Raw genomic sequence first — 17,698 nt, forward strand, 5'->3', positions numbered from 1 at the left:
CTTATTCTTCTTTTCACCATCACTTATATCTTTTCGTTTCTTATCTTTTTTCCCTTCTTCTTTCAATTCTTTTTTCTTTATCTCCTGATTTTCAAATTCAAGTAGTGCTTGCAATAAAATTTCATCAAGCCCATCTTCAAGCACTGAAATTTTAAAAATTTAATTAGATATCTATATGTATAATGTAGATTTATATAGATATAATTTAAAAAATATGCAATCAAAATATTTACTAAAAGAAATTTAAAAAATTTTAAATTAATTATTATTATTAATTTTTATTTACCTTCTCTAAATTCTTCCATTTCTCTTTGCCTTGTTAACATTTCATCCGTTCTGTCTTGTTCATCATAATGATTCAGTTCATTAATTATAACGGCTTCACTACTTATGTTATTCTAAAAAAATACATATAATATATATCTACTATTAAATTAAACTCTCTCTCTCTCTCTCTCTCTCTCTCTCTCTCTCTTTTTCTTTAAGACACACACGCTCGCTCTCTTTCTCTTTCTTTAAGACACACACGCTCTCTCTCTTTCTCTTTCTTTAAGACACACACTCTCTCTCTCTCTCTCTCTCTCTCTCCCTCCCTCTCTGAGACACTCTCTCTCTCTTTCTCTCTCTCTCTCTCTTTGAGACACACGCTCTCTCTCTCTCTCACACTCTCCCTCTCTCTCTCTCCCTCTCTCTCACACTCTCTCTCTCTCTCTCTCTCTCTCTCTAAAATTAAAATCTACTTACATTATGCTGATTTGAGCTGCATGCATTTTCGTTGCCCTCTTTAGACATCTTGGTTAAGCCGTATTATATGTCACATTAATTTAAAAAAAGTTGAAGGAAATGTATGTATAAAATAAGAATATTTAATTTAAATGTGTTACTATGGTCAAGGCATACAAATTAAAGGTCTATTTATACGAATTGCACACATAATCACAAACACGTACACAAATTTTTTAAAAATTACTTCTTGGTGTGACCAAGTCAATAAATGCAGTATGCACATGGGTGCGTGGATACGTGGGTGGGTGCGTGGGTGGATAAATAAAGTGATAAAAATTTGTTAAAATCATATAGTAGCCATCCCGGACAAAATTTGAGTACAAATTTCGAAAAAGTCTGTGAATAAATGTTTGAATGCGTGGGTGGATGCATGGGTGGGATAAAACTTAAAAGAACCACACAGCAGCTTTCTCAGAAAAATTTGCAACATTTTTGTACCAATTTCGTGAAAATTGGTCCATAAATGCGCATGCGTGTGGGTGAATGCGTGGGTGGAGGTGTAACACTTGAAAAAACCACATCGTCCGCCATCTCCAAAAAATTTGCAACATTTTGGTACCAATTTTTACAAAAATCCGTTCATAAATATGCTGATTGCGTGGGTGGATGCGTGGGTGGGGGCGTAAACTTAAAAAACCCACACAGCAGCTTCTCTCAGAAAAATTTGCAACATTTTTGTACCAATTTCGTGAAAATTGGTCCATAAATGCGCATGCGCGTGGGTGGGTGCGTGGGTGGAGGTGTAACACTTGAAAAAACCGCATCGTCTCCATCTTCCAAAAAATTTGCAACAATTTAGGTACCGATTTAAAAAAAATCGGTTCATAAAGTATGCGATTGCGCGGGTGGGTGCGTGGGTGGAGGCGTAAACTTAAAAAACCCACACAGCAGTTTCCTCAGAAAAATTTGCAACATTTTGGTACTAATTTCGTGAAAATTGGTCCATAAATGCGCATGCATGTGGGTAAATGCGTGGGTGGGTGAGTGGGTGGAAGTGTAACATTTAAAAAAACCGCATCGTCGCTATCTCCAAAAATTTTGCAACATTTTGATACCATGTGTTCAGAAATATTGCAAAAAAAATTTTTTTTGCAAAAACATACCCTCCTCTGAGGAAAAAAAATAAAAATAAAAAAATTAAAAAAAAAACCCCACAGCAGCCACCCCCGAAAAATTTGTAACATTTTGGTACCAATTTCGAGACAATCGGTCCACAAATGCGGAAGTAGTTCGGGTACAGACAGACAGACAGACGGACGGTGCTTATATATATAGATTTTCATAATTATCAAACTTAAAAATATAATATTGTTACCAAAGAAGAAAGCACTATTTAAAAACTCTAAAAGTTCATAATTTGTTAAATTAGTAATTAAATACTGCATCTTGTATAATTTTTAAGCTTTATTCTTTTATTTTTCTTTATTTAATTGAATAGATATTAACATCCAATGTAGCATACAGATTAAATTAACAACCAAAGAAATAAATCTTAACTTTGAAATATATTTTTGTTTCTTTTAAATATCAATCAACTGGATTTTGTACTACTATTAATATGAATTATTTATCTGGTGCCATCATAATTTTATGTTTTTTGCTACGTATGCGCAAGAAAGTTAAATCATTTGTTGGATTCAAGTCACGTACGACAGAACGAGCTTTATCTGACAATTGGCTTATCAAACCTGCGTATTGAACTGTTGTCATATTATCTAATGTTGACTTTATAGGAATACCTAAAACAGATATAATTTTATAAATTTTTGTTTACAACTACAAGTAAATCATGTCAATGATCTCATGTAATACCTTCTGCATTCACCACTATTGTTCCAACTACCCTTTTATGAGACTGAATTCGTTTCATAGTTTCTTCAACCTCTTATAAATTATTTCATCGAAATTTATTAATAAAATTTTTATTTTAAATATTCCAATAACGGAAGCAAATCATATGGAATAAATGCGTTCTTTAATTGTAGGCTGCATATGTGGTGGATGACTGTAAGTCCGACAAAATTCCAATATTCCATGGGAATCTATCAAAATCTATATTGTCATACTTAGCCAATGTATTACGCAATATATTATGGTATATACAGGCCAGATGCTTACAATGACACTGAGCAATAAGATCCTTGCCACTACAATCACAATGATAAAAATGATTAAATAAATTTAAAATAAATTTTAAAAAATATATTATTTTGATACAAAGTGTGTGATGAATAATATTTAATTTTGTATATTAATTATTGGATATATATGTACCTGCAATAAGAAAATGCCAGAAAAATTGTAAAATAGTTCCTATAGCACTGATATTAGATTTATCTTGTTAAGCTAATCGAATGCTGCGATGATAACTAGCCATTGCCCAACCCATGCTCACAAGTGAGCTGATAATGCTACCTGCTTGATGTACAACTGAAAAAAATATAGAAGCTAATTAAGAAAATTATTAAAAATATATGCATACTCATACATAAGCATTTATATAAGATTTATATAATTGAAATATTATTGAAATAATAGCAAAATATCTGATTTTGTATCACAGACTGTAAACTTGCACATAAATTATTATGACAATAAATTTGCAAATAATAACATTAAAATTGAATGTAAAAATTGAAATTGAAAATATCTAACCCCGCACGCTGTCAATATAGCGGAGGGCAACTATCGCCGTCTGTTGTAAAACGTGCGAGATGGACATTTCCAATACATGCATCTATTCATGTGTTGTGTACGTGTGATATATGTGTGCGCATGTGTTGTATACGTGTGAATACGTGTAGCACGATACTACTATGTATGCGTGGTCGATGATGATAATAATGATGACGGGGACGTTTCTTAAAAGAAATTTTTCATATTTCGACTTTGCAATTATATATCTCTGCTTATAAATCACGTAGAGCAGAAATAAAGACACTTTTATTATATAATTCAAACTCAATCTATCGATTAAGTCTAGTATAAACTCGATTGCTTCAGCCGTTATTGAGAATTCGAAATATTATAAAGACTCAAATGTCCGACTCGCGTTAAGATACACGGTGTCTCGGCTACGCCCTTAACTGGTCGCGAGACACTACCGTGTCTCTTGATATCGCACATTGTCACTCTCGCCATATCACTTGCTTTTCTGTCCTAAACGCGATGTCATGCTTACGCGCCTATTTTGAAAAGACATGTAACTATGCAATACTCTTTCCTCTCTTAAGAAAAAAAAAACCACAACAACAACAAAATCTACATGTATATGTGTTAATGACTCTGTTCTTTTTTTTCTTCTTTTTATGAACTTGGTTCCCCATAACGCGTTGGAACTTTCTTTTTCCGCGCTGATCTCCGTGGTGTATTATCCACCTTTGTTTGCGCTGGGGTTTCCCTTACCATTCTCGCATTCTTATCTACATTTACATCTCTCGAATTAATAACAGGTGTTTGATTTACATTTGGGGGTTCGTAGTCGAACATATTGTCGCTCATATTATACGTATCTCTAATTGAACACTCGCCTATTTTTTGAATTTGATTAATGTGTCTTTTCCAACGTTTACCATTATCTAAACGAATAATATAATGTGCATGACCGAGTCTTTGTTGCACGTAACCGAAAATCCATTTTTGTTTGCCGTAATAATTCCGACATTCTACTCGTTCGCCGATATGTACTTCACGAATCTTATCGTACGGTTTAGTCTAGCAATTATTGCTTGTATCAATTTGTGTTGGCAACAATAAATTTAATCGTGTCCGCAAATTACGCTTTAGCATTTTCTCTGCTGGCGATTCACCCAACGACACATGAGGCAGATTTCTGTAATGTAATAGAATTTGGTACAAAGCTATCTGTAAGTCTTCCGTACTTGCTGAAAGACTATTGAATTTTTTTCTTAACATCTGCTTGAAGGTTTGGACAAATCTCTCCGCTCGCCCATTTGTCGCTGGGCGAAATGGTGCTGTAGTTTTGTGTATCACTCCATTACATTTGAGAAAGTTTTTGAATTCACTAGATACAAAATGTCGACCGTTGTCTGACACTACCACCTCCGGTATGCCAAACGTTGAAAAAATTTGTCTACAGCATTTGATCGTTGTATTACTTGTAATATTTTTCGTAATGAGCACCTCTGGCCACTTTGAAAACGCGTCTACTAACACAAAACAGTAATGTCCCATAAAGGGGCCTGCGTAATCAATATGTACTCTTTGGAACGCTCGCTCTGCTGGCTTCCACGTAAGTGTTTGTGTTTTTGGCGGATCGTTTCGAATTAAATTACAATTTTCGCAGTTCCTAGCTACATTCTCTATAAATCATTGTCGATACCCGGCCACCAACAATATCTTCTAGCCATTGCCTTCATTTTGATAATGCCAAAGTGTTCCTCATGCAACTCTTGCAAAATTTTCTTTCGTAATTTCCGCGGCACTAAAACTCTACCGTCCCGTAAGATCACGCCACGTTGGCAACTAAATTCAGCAAGTGGAACATTGAATCTTTCTTTCGGCTTCAGCTCTTTGCCTGATTGTAACGTACGCGATAACTTTTGTAATTCTGTATCTTTTTCAGTTTCCGCTGCTAATTCTGTAAATGTGTGACTGGAAAGGATTCTATTAATTTAATTTCGTATTCATCTACTACGTCGTATTCGAAATCGTTCTCTGACTAAAATTGGTAACCGTGACAATCCATCTGCATTACTATGTAATTTCGTATTTTTATACTTGATATCGTAATTGAAAGCAAGCTTGTAAGAAAATTTTGTAATGTTGCATGCGCATTGCGCTATGTACCGGCAACGATTTGTTGGGTGCTAATATTTGTGTAAGTGAACGGTGGTCTGTGTAGAGTGTAAAACGATTTCCGTATAGAAACTGATAAAACTTTTTTATCGCGAAAATAATTGCATACGCTTCCTTATCGATCTGTGCATACTTCTGCTGTGTTCGAGACAAAGATTGCGAAGCATATTGGATTACTCGCTCTGATCCATCTGGGTGCTTTTGCGAAAGGACCGCTCCTACGCCGTACATGCTTGCATCACATACTACGATTAATGGGTGTTTGTGATTGTAATGCGCCAAAACTTTATTACTCGTAAACTCTCTTTTCGCCGCTAAGAAAGCTGCTTCGCACTTCTGTGTCCATCTGAAAATCACAGCTTTGCCGCCTTCCTTTTGTAACAACGTATGTAATGGCGTAAGTATTTCACTTAAGTTTTGAATGAACCGTCTGTAATAATTAATTAATCCTAAAAACGCACGCAATTCCGTTATATTTTTCGGGCGAGGCATTTTCTCAATGGCTTCTATTTTTCTTTTTTCTTTATAAATTCCGTTTTTATCAATGTAATAACCGCAATAATGTATCCCCTCTTTCAAAAATTCGCTTTTCTCCTTATCAATTTGTATATTTAATTTCGATAAACGTGTAAGTACTTCCTTAAGTCGTTCCAGATGCACTTGGTCGTTCGGACCCGTAATTTTGATATCGTCTAAGAAAACAGAGACTCCCGGAATGCTCTTCAGTACAGTTTCGATTTCTTTCTGCCAGATTGCCGGCGCCGAAGCAATCCCGTATAATAGACGTGTACATTTGTATAATCCCCAGTGTGTGTTGAGGGTTAATAACTCTCTATCCGCGGAATGAATTTTATATTAAAATATTTTTTTTTCCTTTTAACTTAAATCTCGATTGCAAAGTATATAATATTGACGTTTTAAAACGTCGTAGAAAATTAATTGGAAGATAACTGATAATATCTTTCTGTAAAAAAAATTAATTATAAATTGAGAATTGAGAATTATATATTGAAAATTAAAAGCACGCGCGTTCATTAATTTTATGTGTTATATTGAGTCAAAGAAGAAAAAAGCAAAGATCTTATGATAAAATTATGTAAAACTTCTTTGAGTGCTAATTATATTATTGTGCGAATGTGTGCTTAACAGGTTTATTTCATAAAGCAATATGTCAAAGTGGCGTCGCGACTGTTCCTTGGGCTTTCACTGAACGAGACAATGCTTTCAAAAACGATCTGATGTTAGCCCAGAAACATGGTAATGCGACTTTAGAAAATTTCCGAAAAACATAGATGGAAGAAAATTGATAAGAACAGAAACGGAGGTCTTTTTGCCGCTCTATTGCGATTATTGCAATAATAATGTTCGATGAAAAATGTACAATAAATTTTTTTATATTGATAATATTATGTTCTTGCAGATTGCCGTAGATATTTTGCTTACATTTACACCAACCGTGGATTCCGAGTCATCAAATCCTTTTTTATCAGAAAATCCAATTATTACGCTACGGAATTTCAATACCAATAATATTCGAATATAATAGCCAGAAAGGCAATGGTTTCCTAAATTTATATTTTTCCAGCCGTAAGTGTATATATTTGCTTTTGTTTTTCATTATTACACATTATTATTAGTATATCATGAATCACTGTTCATGCAAAATTTTCATAGAAAGGCGATCTACAATGTTTTGAAAATATTTTGATGTGCACACAATGTTCTAATAAATTCAATCAATACTAATAAGTTTCAGGATTTCATCAATATGTAACTTTCAAATGTACAAAAAAGTATTAATTATTTATTAATGAAACCGTTTTATTTCAAAGTAAAATAGAGTTACATATTTATTTAAAATATCTAAATAAAAAATTATTAGAAAAATTAAGAAATAAAATTAAAATTAAAATAAATGAAATAAAATATAATTAAAATTAAAATCATTGTTAAAATTGTTTTAGGGATAAAAATCAGGATTTTAAAGATAATTAATTCTGATTTCAACAAAGTCATATATTCTAGAGTTTTGCGTCAATTACCACAACTAGGAGTCACGGTATCGAAATTACGATCATTGTATTTTGGTAATAAAACAATGTCAGAAAAAACTATACTGGATCTTTCAAATTTTTTCGCCGATCAGCATTTCTATAGAGGCATTATGCAAGCAATTGATACTCAAATGAATTCTAATGTTAACGAATCGACCTACTTGTACAAATTTTTGTACGAAAGTGAAAAACTCTCCTTTAATAAAAATATAGTTTCAAAAGCCACTTCCAGGTATTGTGTTGTTAATTAAAGTAGGCCTATGTAAGAATCAAATTAATATTAGAATTAGAAAAGAAGTGAACGTGAAATTTTTTTCCACATATGATTGTAAGAAGACACGCTAATTTGGAGAAATTTAATTAAGAAAAATTTAGAGTACATTTAAATATAAATTTTATATTGCACTTGTAATGTATTAAAAAAATTGTCAAGATTAATTTACATAACAATATTTTGTAGGTACATCTCACTCCGAGAAACTGAGTTATTTATTTTATCTTCATAAAGAAAAAACTGTATTACCATTTGCACATGGTACGCCGGATTATAAAATAATGGAATACTTAACGCAGATGTGGACAGATTTTGCTAAAACGGGGTACCATAAACTTGATATTTCTTACGAATATTTATTGTGACATTGTACAATTGCGTAATAATAATCACATACACATTTATTGCAGAAATCCAACACCTTCTTCAGCTACATTTACATGGACCCCAGTGAAAAGTAGAACAACGTATGATTATTTAGATATTCATACTAAACCTCAAATGAAGATTATTATTATTAAAGAAAACCAACGATGAAACTGGGAGAACAGACTTAATTTATCAGAAGATAATACCAAATTGGAACAATTTTCTGCTACAGAATCATTCGTTAACGATACGAAACTCCGCACAGACTTATAGTATGACATAAAATATGAGGAAATCTAACTAAAATAGAATAGCTCTGAAAAAAAACATTTTGGTGCAAAAAACTGACAAATTAACAAAAGACTGACAGTAGAAAACAATGTGATGTATCAATGGTAACCAAAGCTAAACCGTTTTTCCAATTTGGAATCTTCCTTTTTTTTAAACGCATTATCTGTTTATTAGATATAAATATGTGTGTGTATATATATATATATATATATATATATATATATATATATATATATATATAATATATATATATACTGTGTATAGTATACATATATATTTTCTGTATGTATTGTAGATGCAGTATTCCGAAAAATAAAATCTATACTATACATATTATTTTTTTAAATATTTTTTACTTTTAATAATTTTAAAGTAATCCTAAAAAATATTTTACAATCCTTGGTCAGAGATTTATTAAACCCCAGACGTATGCAAAAAATATTATTTTAAAAATAGAATGTCTTTCTTTCTCTCCATATATCTCTATTTAAATACATTTCCACCTTCTCTATTTTTGAAAAAAAAAATTAATGTCCCGAAAAATAATAACTAGATTGCCACAATACTGTTATCGAATTATGCGATACACTGACCCATAATTCCAATGAGAAAATTTTTGAGAAAAAAAAGAAAGAAATTAATATCTAATTTATATTTTTTTGTCAATCCACTATCTCCTTCTGGCTTAGACGAATGAGTTTATAAACGAGAAAATAATCAAGAAATACAAAATCGATGTTTGCGCTCTACAAATATAATAAGTCTCAAATTATTATCAATAACGGCGATATTCGTAATAAGAGTTATCGGAAATGCCGAATTATCATTCCTCACGAGTTCAATTCGTCTTATAATCATATGCTTCTAAGTTTCAAGTTCGATTGCGTGAGAATATACATATGTAAATATGGTTGTATAATCTCGAAGGAAACACGTTGACAGTCACGCTGCGTGGATCTCTGGTAATTATTCTCGAGCAAAATATGAACCCCACATAATTAATGAATATATCAATAGCAGGTGAAAATTTACATCGGATACGCGAAATCGTTCGTCGATTTTATGTGGATGATATCCGAGAAAACGCGACACGTAAAGGAGCCATTGACAGTTTTTAAACATGGTTTCGTAAGAACTGTGTGTGTCTTTCCTAGGTCGATTAAAAATAAAAACGAGCCTGATCAAAGTAGTATAAATTATTTATATTTATTTGTATAAATCTTTTTTCTACATATAGTGATTTGTGAAATTTCTCAAAATTGTTAATAAATTTTTTCTTTTAAAAGATTTCTCGTCGATTCAAGCAAACGAAAAAAAAAGATAATAAGAAAAACTTTTTTTCACTTAATATTTAATAATTAGTCTTATCTGTCGTAAAAAATATTCGTTTCTACTAGTAATGCTCATATGCGCATAATATGTCTATTACGTGATTATATACATTTATAACAATCAAATAATATAGAATTAAAGCACGCAATTAATCGAGCTTAATAAAGGTCTACAATAAATTTCACAAAGTAATTATTACTTTTGTAAGTATATTATTATCGATAATAATATTTTCTTTAACTCTATTTTTCCATTTTATCATTTATGGTCTTATCATCTCAATATCATTATATAAATTATCATTTTGATGAAAATTCGGATTCGATCAAACAAATGCAATTTTAATATTATCACTGACATATATATGTAGGTTTTTGTTTTATCTTACCTTAAAATATTAAACTTATTCATATAGAATATTGTTAAGTCAGCTCTTTCATTTTTAAACCACAATCTACACTTCATTCCTCTCGACCAATAGAGCCAAACGATTAAGAAAGAAAGAAAATTTGGAAAATTTGGAAACTAAGAAATTTGAATCCTATGATTGGGATCTCAGAAATTCCCCTTGTTCCTTCTCTTAACATCACCTGTAAAGAAATTTTTCTCGCCTATTTCTTTACAGGGGATGTTAAGAAAAGGAACAAGGGGAATTTCTGAGATTCCAATCATAGGATTCAAATTCCTTAGTTTCCAAATTTTCCAAATTTTCTTTCTTTTTTAATCGTTTGGCTCTATTGGTCGAGAGGAATAAAGTGTAGATTGTGGTTATTCATATAAAATTGTATTAAAAAATAATTAAGAGTTTAACAAGGCTCTGTGATATAAATATAAATTTAAAGTGTAAGAGAGGCAATAAGAGCCAAATCGCGGATGACAGTGCGTTATCCGAACGAAACTAAAATTTTTTTGTTAGAATCAAATACTTGTGCACAAGGCATCAAATTTTAGTTGGTTACGGCCAAGATGTATGGAATTAAATCTCTTGTAGAGATTATTCCAATTTTAAATCTTGGCCGTGACTAAGTAAAATTTGGTGCCTTGTGCACAGGTATTTAATTCTAACGAAAAAATTTTAGTTTCGTTGGGATAACGCACTGTCATCCGCGATTTGGCTCTTATTGCCTATCTTACACTTTAAATTTATAAAAAATAATTAGTTTGTATGTATATTGATTAATACATATATAATAAAAATATGAACTTTAATAATGTTAAAAGGTAATCATTAGAGATATTATATAAATCGGAAATATGTTTATTATATGTATCTCATTTTTAAAAAGTTGAGAATTCTTTGCAATTAAAATCAATATATAAAATTTAAACATGTATTATCAAATACAGTTAATTATATGCTCAATTGAATTAAATATTTAATTTTTTAAATAAAATTCTATTTAATGATATCAAGAAAAGTATCAAAAATATTTATTACAAATAAAACTTGGAAAAATTGATTGATTTGATTAAATTCAGCAAAGAAATATAACTTTTAATACACAAATTCAACACTTATAACAGAAAAAGGGATCAATTAAAGTATAATTAAATTATTTTGAATACACTTTTTGACTCTAGTTAGAAATACAATATGCAACAAAATTTAATTTTAGTTGAAAAAATTTTATGGGGAAAATGAAGGGAATGGAGGGAATGGAGAGAATGGAGGAATGGGAGAAATTAGGAAATTCTTCATTCCCGCAATTCCCCCAATCACCACAGTCCTCCTCTTCTTAAAATAGTCTTTACGAAATATTGCAGAGTTGAAATAATTCAATGCATAATTTTAGCCAAGTAATCATTTGTTTAACACATTTTTCTTAAAAATGCTTTATTGCAAAATATTTGTCTTTCCAGGAACTTTAGTCACATCTTTAATTATTCAATTCTATTTTTAAATGTTTAAAATTTATGCACTAACTCACAAATGTTTTTGAAATTATTTATTTCTCTCATTGGTCCATTTAAAATTTAATGAATTGATAAAGCTAATATTATATACATATCAGTATAACGCCAAATGCCTATAATAAATAAATAAATATATTATATATGCACTACCGTCCAAAATTTTAAGACCAAAATAAGAATCTGAGCTTGCTTTTTATTAATTCTTTTATACCTAATCTTTTACATAATGTTGCGATCAAAGTATGATCCTTACATTTTAGGATCGTGCGATTACACTTGAGATCAGATCTTGTATATGTATATGCTTCGTAAAAATGTTTCTCAGTTTGAAAATAAATTTTAAAAATATATTTAAAGATATGTAGCTTAAAAATAAATACAAAACCCAAAACATTTGTGATTATATAATATGTAAACATTTTTATAAGTAGTCTTCTTTTAGAAGAATTTTTTTTTGCGAAAACTTTAAAAGTTTCAATAGTTAGATCAAATTCGAAATGTCAGTGTCCGTAATGTCTCGTTTGATCATCCACTGATCTGATTTTAAAGCACCCAGCAAACATAGTATATAAATGTTATATACTTTGATGTCTGAAGAGTCTTTCAAATAATGCATATCCGAAATAAATTAATACAAATTGTCGCTCGTGTATTGAAAACAAAGTGATAAATATAAGGCCAACTTATCGAGCTGAATATTCGAGATGTTCAGTCAACTACCATTTATTACATGTATAAATTATAAACTACAGTCATTATATTATATTAAAACTAACGCAAATTAACGCAAATTACAATCATTCTATAAACGTTTCGACCGCACGCGGTCTTCTTCAGTATAATTATTGAAAAATAAATTCTTACAATTCATATGATATCGAAATTTAATTATAGTTATTCAGAATCGAGAGTTTTTGAGCAATTAACGCGTGTTTCAATCCGTCCTGTCCAACAATGTTCGCCTCGATATGATCTCTGATTTTGTTCAGATCTTGGATGATTTCATCGTTAATATGCGAGAAATTAACCCGTACCGTAGGCGCTGCGATTAATAAAAAATTACCGATCAACGTATGTCCAAATTATAATATATATCCCCTACAATTGGTAGTATGCTTACCTATCATCGTTCTTCTTGACAATTTTGCCACTTATTAACAGTTATTAAGGATGACACTTAACAAACAACAATACAGAAAGACAGCTCATTTTAAACTCTACTTGATCGGAGAGCGTGCGTGTTTATATATGATCTAATATCTATGTTTTACTCGTTAATGTCCTATTTGTCCTATTATTATTTATTGTTCGCCAATATATCCAAAATATCAAAATACGACTCGCTAAGTAACTCAGTATCTTTGTTTAAATTTAGTCCATTTTTTTGTTCCTTGATATGTAGCATCTCAGAAATGAGTCTTTTATAATAATTATTTTCGTTGTCCATGATCTTAACATTGTCCCAATTAAAAGTATGATGTTCATTTATTATGTGTTCAGAAATTACTGAATGTTTCGTTGAGTCCAACCTAATATTATTTTTATGTTCTTTTATTCGCGTCTGCAATTGCCTCTTTGTTTGGCCTACATAAGATGCATTACAATTATTGCAACTGATCTTATAAACCACATTCGAATTGCATGGATGTTTAGTTTTATCTTTCTGTGCTTTAATAATATTATCCAGTTTGTTGAGACATCTATACCCTACCATACAATTTTTATTTTTCACCGAGGAAACAATCATTTCTGAGACCCTATCTATATACGGAATGACAAAGAATTTTTTATTAACCGAGTCATTTCTTATACTTTTTGTTCTTTCTATGTTGGCCTGTCTCTCTAAAATGCTCCCCTTAGATATGATGTGTTCTATCCGATGATTAATTTTGTTAAAAATCAGATCAAGAGGGTAACCATTGCTTCTGAGTATATTAATAATTAACTCCAAATTTTTATTAAAAAATAGTGGATGTGATAGCAATAGACATCTGTCTACAAGGTTATATATTATTCCAATTTTGTGGCATAATGGGTGGTTTGAATAAAATGATAACGTCCTTCCTGAGAAGGTTTCTTTTTGATACCAGTCTATATATATTTTGTTATTAATAATTTTAAGTGATAAATCTAAGAAATTCAAGCTATGATTAACCTCTTGTTCGACCGTGAATGCAATAATTGGTGATAACGGTGACCCCATAGGGGTCCCAAACGTCTGTTTATAAATTATGTCATCAAATGTAAAATATGTAGAAGTCAGTATGAATTTTATACCCCCCAAAAATTCGTTTTTCGGTATTTTAGTATTTATTCCAATGTGATCCCATCTATCGTTAATACCGTCAATCGCAAGATCCAGAGGAACGTTCGTAAACAAAGACACCACATCCAAGGAAAACATCCTATCATTCTCATCAATCTTTTTACCAGACAATATGCTGTACAAATCAAAACTATTATTAATATGACTTTTCGCTTTGGGTAGGCTAGTTCGTAAGGTGTTTTGTAAAAACGAAGCCAGCGAGTATAGAGCCGTATCAACCGATGAAACTATGATTCTAACCGGATAGTTTTCCTTATGGATTTTAGGTAATCCATACGCTTTTGGAAGGAGAGAATCACTACAACGTAATTTATAATATTCGTTTTTTGAAATATAATCTTCCTTAAGCCATCTCTTCAACAAACCATTCAAATCGTTCTCTATTTTTTTGCACGGATTTTTTTTAACAATAGTGTAAGTGTTGACATCTTTTAAAACGTTTTCCATTTTGTTAATATAATAAGATCTATCCATCGCGACCGTAGCATTACCTTTGTCCGCGCGTGTGAATAGAACATTCGGATTGTCTTTACAAAATTTTATTAAATCTCTGTGTGCACCAAGTAATTTTTGTTGACTTACGTCATTTTTATCCTTCGTGTTAAGAAGTTGTGCAAATTTTGGAACCGCGATATTTCTGATCGTTGTGAGATTATTAATATTATTTCGTTTGCTATTACTCTCTATGTCCTTGATAAATTCATGTATCGCTGTTTTTTTACTAATATTCGGAAGACAGAATTTATCACCCATTTGCAACAGATTAGATACGTTAGGCGGAATGTCTGTGTTGGATAGATTAACAAACCATTTTTTATTAGTATTTTCCAAAGGGTTAATTGTATCATTGAGAAATTTATTGGCTTCAATGTGTATATTGATCTCCTTGGCATCATTAGTGATTGCCCTGAGAGAATTTTGTGATATTTTCGTCGGTTGTGAAGTTTCAAAATGTAAAGAACAATGTATATCTATAGGTTTGATGCTGTTGATATACTTGTAGTATTGTTTTCTCTTAAGCCAATTGAATTTCTTTTCGTGTGCAGTAACCAATCTGTTGTGGCAATTTTTAAAAGCAATGTTATGATGTTCGAAAATTCTATTCCACGCGAGTACAGGCAAACGATTAAATAACCCGCTAGTGAGATGAAAAATCCTATTTTGTAATGACTCTACCTGTCTATGCAAATCAAAAATTTCAATGCTCATCGCATTTGTTTTGAACTTGTACAACATACTATCTAGTCTTCTGATTGATCTGTGATGAAAAACGTTAAATTTAATGCGGCAAAAACCTTCCAAATGTGTAGGAAAAACATCGCTATTTTTACAATTTCTTAAAAATTCCAATTTTGCTCTCGCTCTTATTAACAAGTAGTTCGCATTAATCCATTGTTTAAAATAATCTGCGGTTATTCTTCCAAAAACTCTATGAATAAAATTAAAATTAAAATAGTAATCAGTCCGTTTTGTGTTAAATTGACGCATTGTAAGGCCAGCGTATATTAAAAATAAATTAATACAAATTGTCGCTCGTGTATTGAAAACAAAGTGATAAATATAAGGCCAACTTATCGAGCTGAATATTCGAGATGTTCAGTCAACTACCATTTATTACATGTATAAATTATAAACTAATGCATATCCGTTTTAAATCTTTCAAGATCTTTAAAAAAATGGATAGGTAAAATGAGAAATGTGACATAAGTTATACATATAATCTTACGGTAAATGTGTTCGTAGTTTTGTCTAATCTGTAGAAAAGTGATCAAAATTCGCCTTAAAAAGATCAAAATATGTCACTTTTTAATTTTGTTAGTGACAATTTTATTTCAATTATTTAATGACACGTATCATTTATTTTTATAATTATTTTTATTGGAAACTAAGAAATCACTTCAAAATTAAACACTCTAAAAATTTAGCATAGCGATATCGATGTAATTTAAATATTAAAAAAAAAGTTAATTTTTCTTATTCAAAAAAATCTTCAATTTTAATTAAGTCAGATGTACACTTACATATAAAGGAGATATGGGCAGATGACATATGTATGTCTCATTGTTATATCAAACATTAGGACATTGCCCATATCAAATAATTATATAATTATTTTGAAAGTAATTTTCAACAGTTAATTAAAATTTTTCAGCAAATTTAATCCAATATATATGAATATATATATAAAAATTTCCAAAATATTTTATAAAATTGTACAAGTTTTCTTTTTCAAAGTTAATATATTTAAAAACAATTAGAATTACACAAAATTATAATATTAAAATGATAAATTAAATAATAATTGTAGTTGTGTGTGCATATATGTGTAAAAGAGACTCTTAAGTTGTTTACACAAAATATTAAAATTTATTTATTACAAAAATATAAGGAAAATATACATATAATAAAAATAATCTAAATATACTTGTCATTTTAAAATCATTACACTACTTGGATAACGTAAGAGAAAACTGTTTGCTTGAATAAATGAATAAATGAAATTACATTTATAACTATATAATTAACAATTTTATTCTAACTATGATATTATTTCTAATATAAATTTCTAAAATTTACTAACTCGTTACGCAAAAATGCCCAAAATCTTAATGTTTTTTTTTTTGATATTACTATTGTATTATAATAATTTTAATTTACTATAACATTTACGCGCTCTAATTACTCAGCGCGGAATGATAGTCAATTCGACGTCAATTCGATGTTGAATCGACGACGAATTGGTCGATTCGATGTTGAGGCGACGTCGATTCGACAAATCGTTATTTGTTAGTGATGCACTGCTGCTTATAAGTAGCCATTTTTTTACCATATCGGGTGGCAATTCTAGCGGTATCATGTGGATAAAGTTTTGCCAACATTTTATTTGGCACGTAATGCGTGCATTTGAATTGGTTAAAATATCGACCTATTTCACTATTTTCGATCCATGCAAATGACAGAGTCAGGGCGTCTAAATTAAAAAAACGCAATTAATAAATAAATTAATGATTACTAAAATTAAATAATGAAACAATAATAAATCTCATAAATAAAATATAATGACTAAAATAAATAAAATAATTAAAATAATAAAAAAATATAATAACAAAAACATATATATATTTTTATGTATAAAGAGATAAGCTGGCATATTGAACAGAGATAATAATTAAAAATCAATATGCTTTTAATAATATTCATACCTTCATTTACGCAACACATTTCATTATTTTCCGTAAGAATTATGTAATGTATAAGGTCATCTGGATCTCCCAAATTACAACAAGTGTTGAAGTGCATACGAGGATACATTGTTTCATTTTTCACAAACGTAATTTTGTGTTTATTAATGTACCATCCGACTATTACACCGGCAGTACTGGTTTATTAGTGTCATTATATATATATCCACTTTTACACTCATGTACTACGATAGTGTCATAACATTCACCTTTACACTCATGTACTACGATCATTCCAATCACAAATTTCGGTATTTTATCTATCTGTCTTCTATATCAGAGTAAACTATAC

The 17,698-nt window shown here is 30.4% G+C and overlaps 2 protein-coding genes and 1 long non-coding RNA gene across 5 annotated transcripts in view; 1 reads left to right on the forward strand and 2 right to left on the reverse strand.

Moving 5' to 3' along the window:
- Positions 1–956, reverse strand: part of LOC114928852 (uncharacterized) — a 974-nt gene extending 18 nt beyond the window's left edge. Inside the window, exons 1-3 of the mRNA XM_029300222.2 lie at positions 745–956; positions 287–398; positions 1–143 (exon numbers count right to left, since the gene is read on the reverse strand). The exon at positions 1–143 is cut by the window's left edge and continues 18 nt beyond it. Coding sequence (XP_029156055.2) covers positions 1–143; positions 287–398; positions 745–792 — 303 coding nt within the window. The 5' untranslated portion in view covers positions 793–956. The remainder of the gene's footprint in view (positions 144–286; positions 399–744) is intronic.
- Positions 957–2,194: 1,238 nt separating this feature from the next.
- Positions 2,195–3,861, reverse strand: LOC146722382 (dynein light chain roadblock-type 2-like). Its single transcript, XM_085484892.1, has 4 exons — positions 3,442–3,861; positions 3,061–3,216; positions 2,599–2,933; positions 2,195–2,525 (listed from the first exon to the last, which is right to left on the reverse strand). Exons 3-4 carry the CDS (start codon positions 2,654–2,656, stop codon positions 2,350–2,352), a joined length of 234 nt encoding a protein of 77 aa, XP_085341018.1. The 5' UTR covers positions 2,657–2,933; positions 3,061–3,216; positions 3,442–3,861; the 3' UTR covers positions 2,195–2,349.
- Positions 3,862–5,798: 1,937 nt separating this feature from the next.
- On the forward strand, positions 5,799–8,750 carry LOC114929580 (uncharacterized). Of its 3 annotated transcripts, none has more exons than XR_003819278.2 (6): positions 5,799–6,001; positions 6,754–6,928; positions 7,025–7,191; positions 7,569–7,691; positions 8,119–8,257; positions 8,343–8,750. It is a non-coding gene; the product is annotated as an uncharacterized LOC114929580 (long non-coding RNA). The 3 variants fall into 3 exon arrangements; XR_003819277.2 differs by having other exon boundaries at positions 6,754–6,861; XR_003819279.2 differs by having other exon boundaries at positions 6,754–6,861; positions 7,569–7,663.
- The last annotated feature ends 8,948 nt before the right edge of the window (positions 8,751–17,698 follow it).

Source organism: Nylanderia fulva, unplaced genomic scaffold (assembly GCF_048542155.1).
Source record: "Nylanderia fulva isolate GAGA-0341 unplaced genomic scaffold, ASM4854215v1 Scaffold321, whole genome shotgun sequence".
NCBI lineage: Eukaryota > Metazoa > Arthropoda > Insecta > Hymenoptera > Formicidae > Nylanderia > Nylanderia fulva.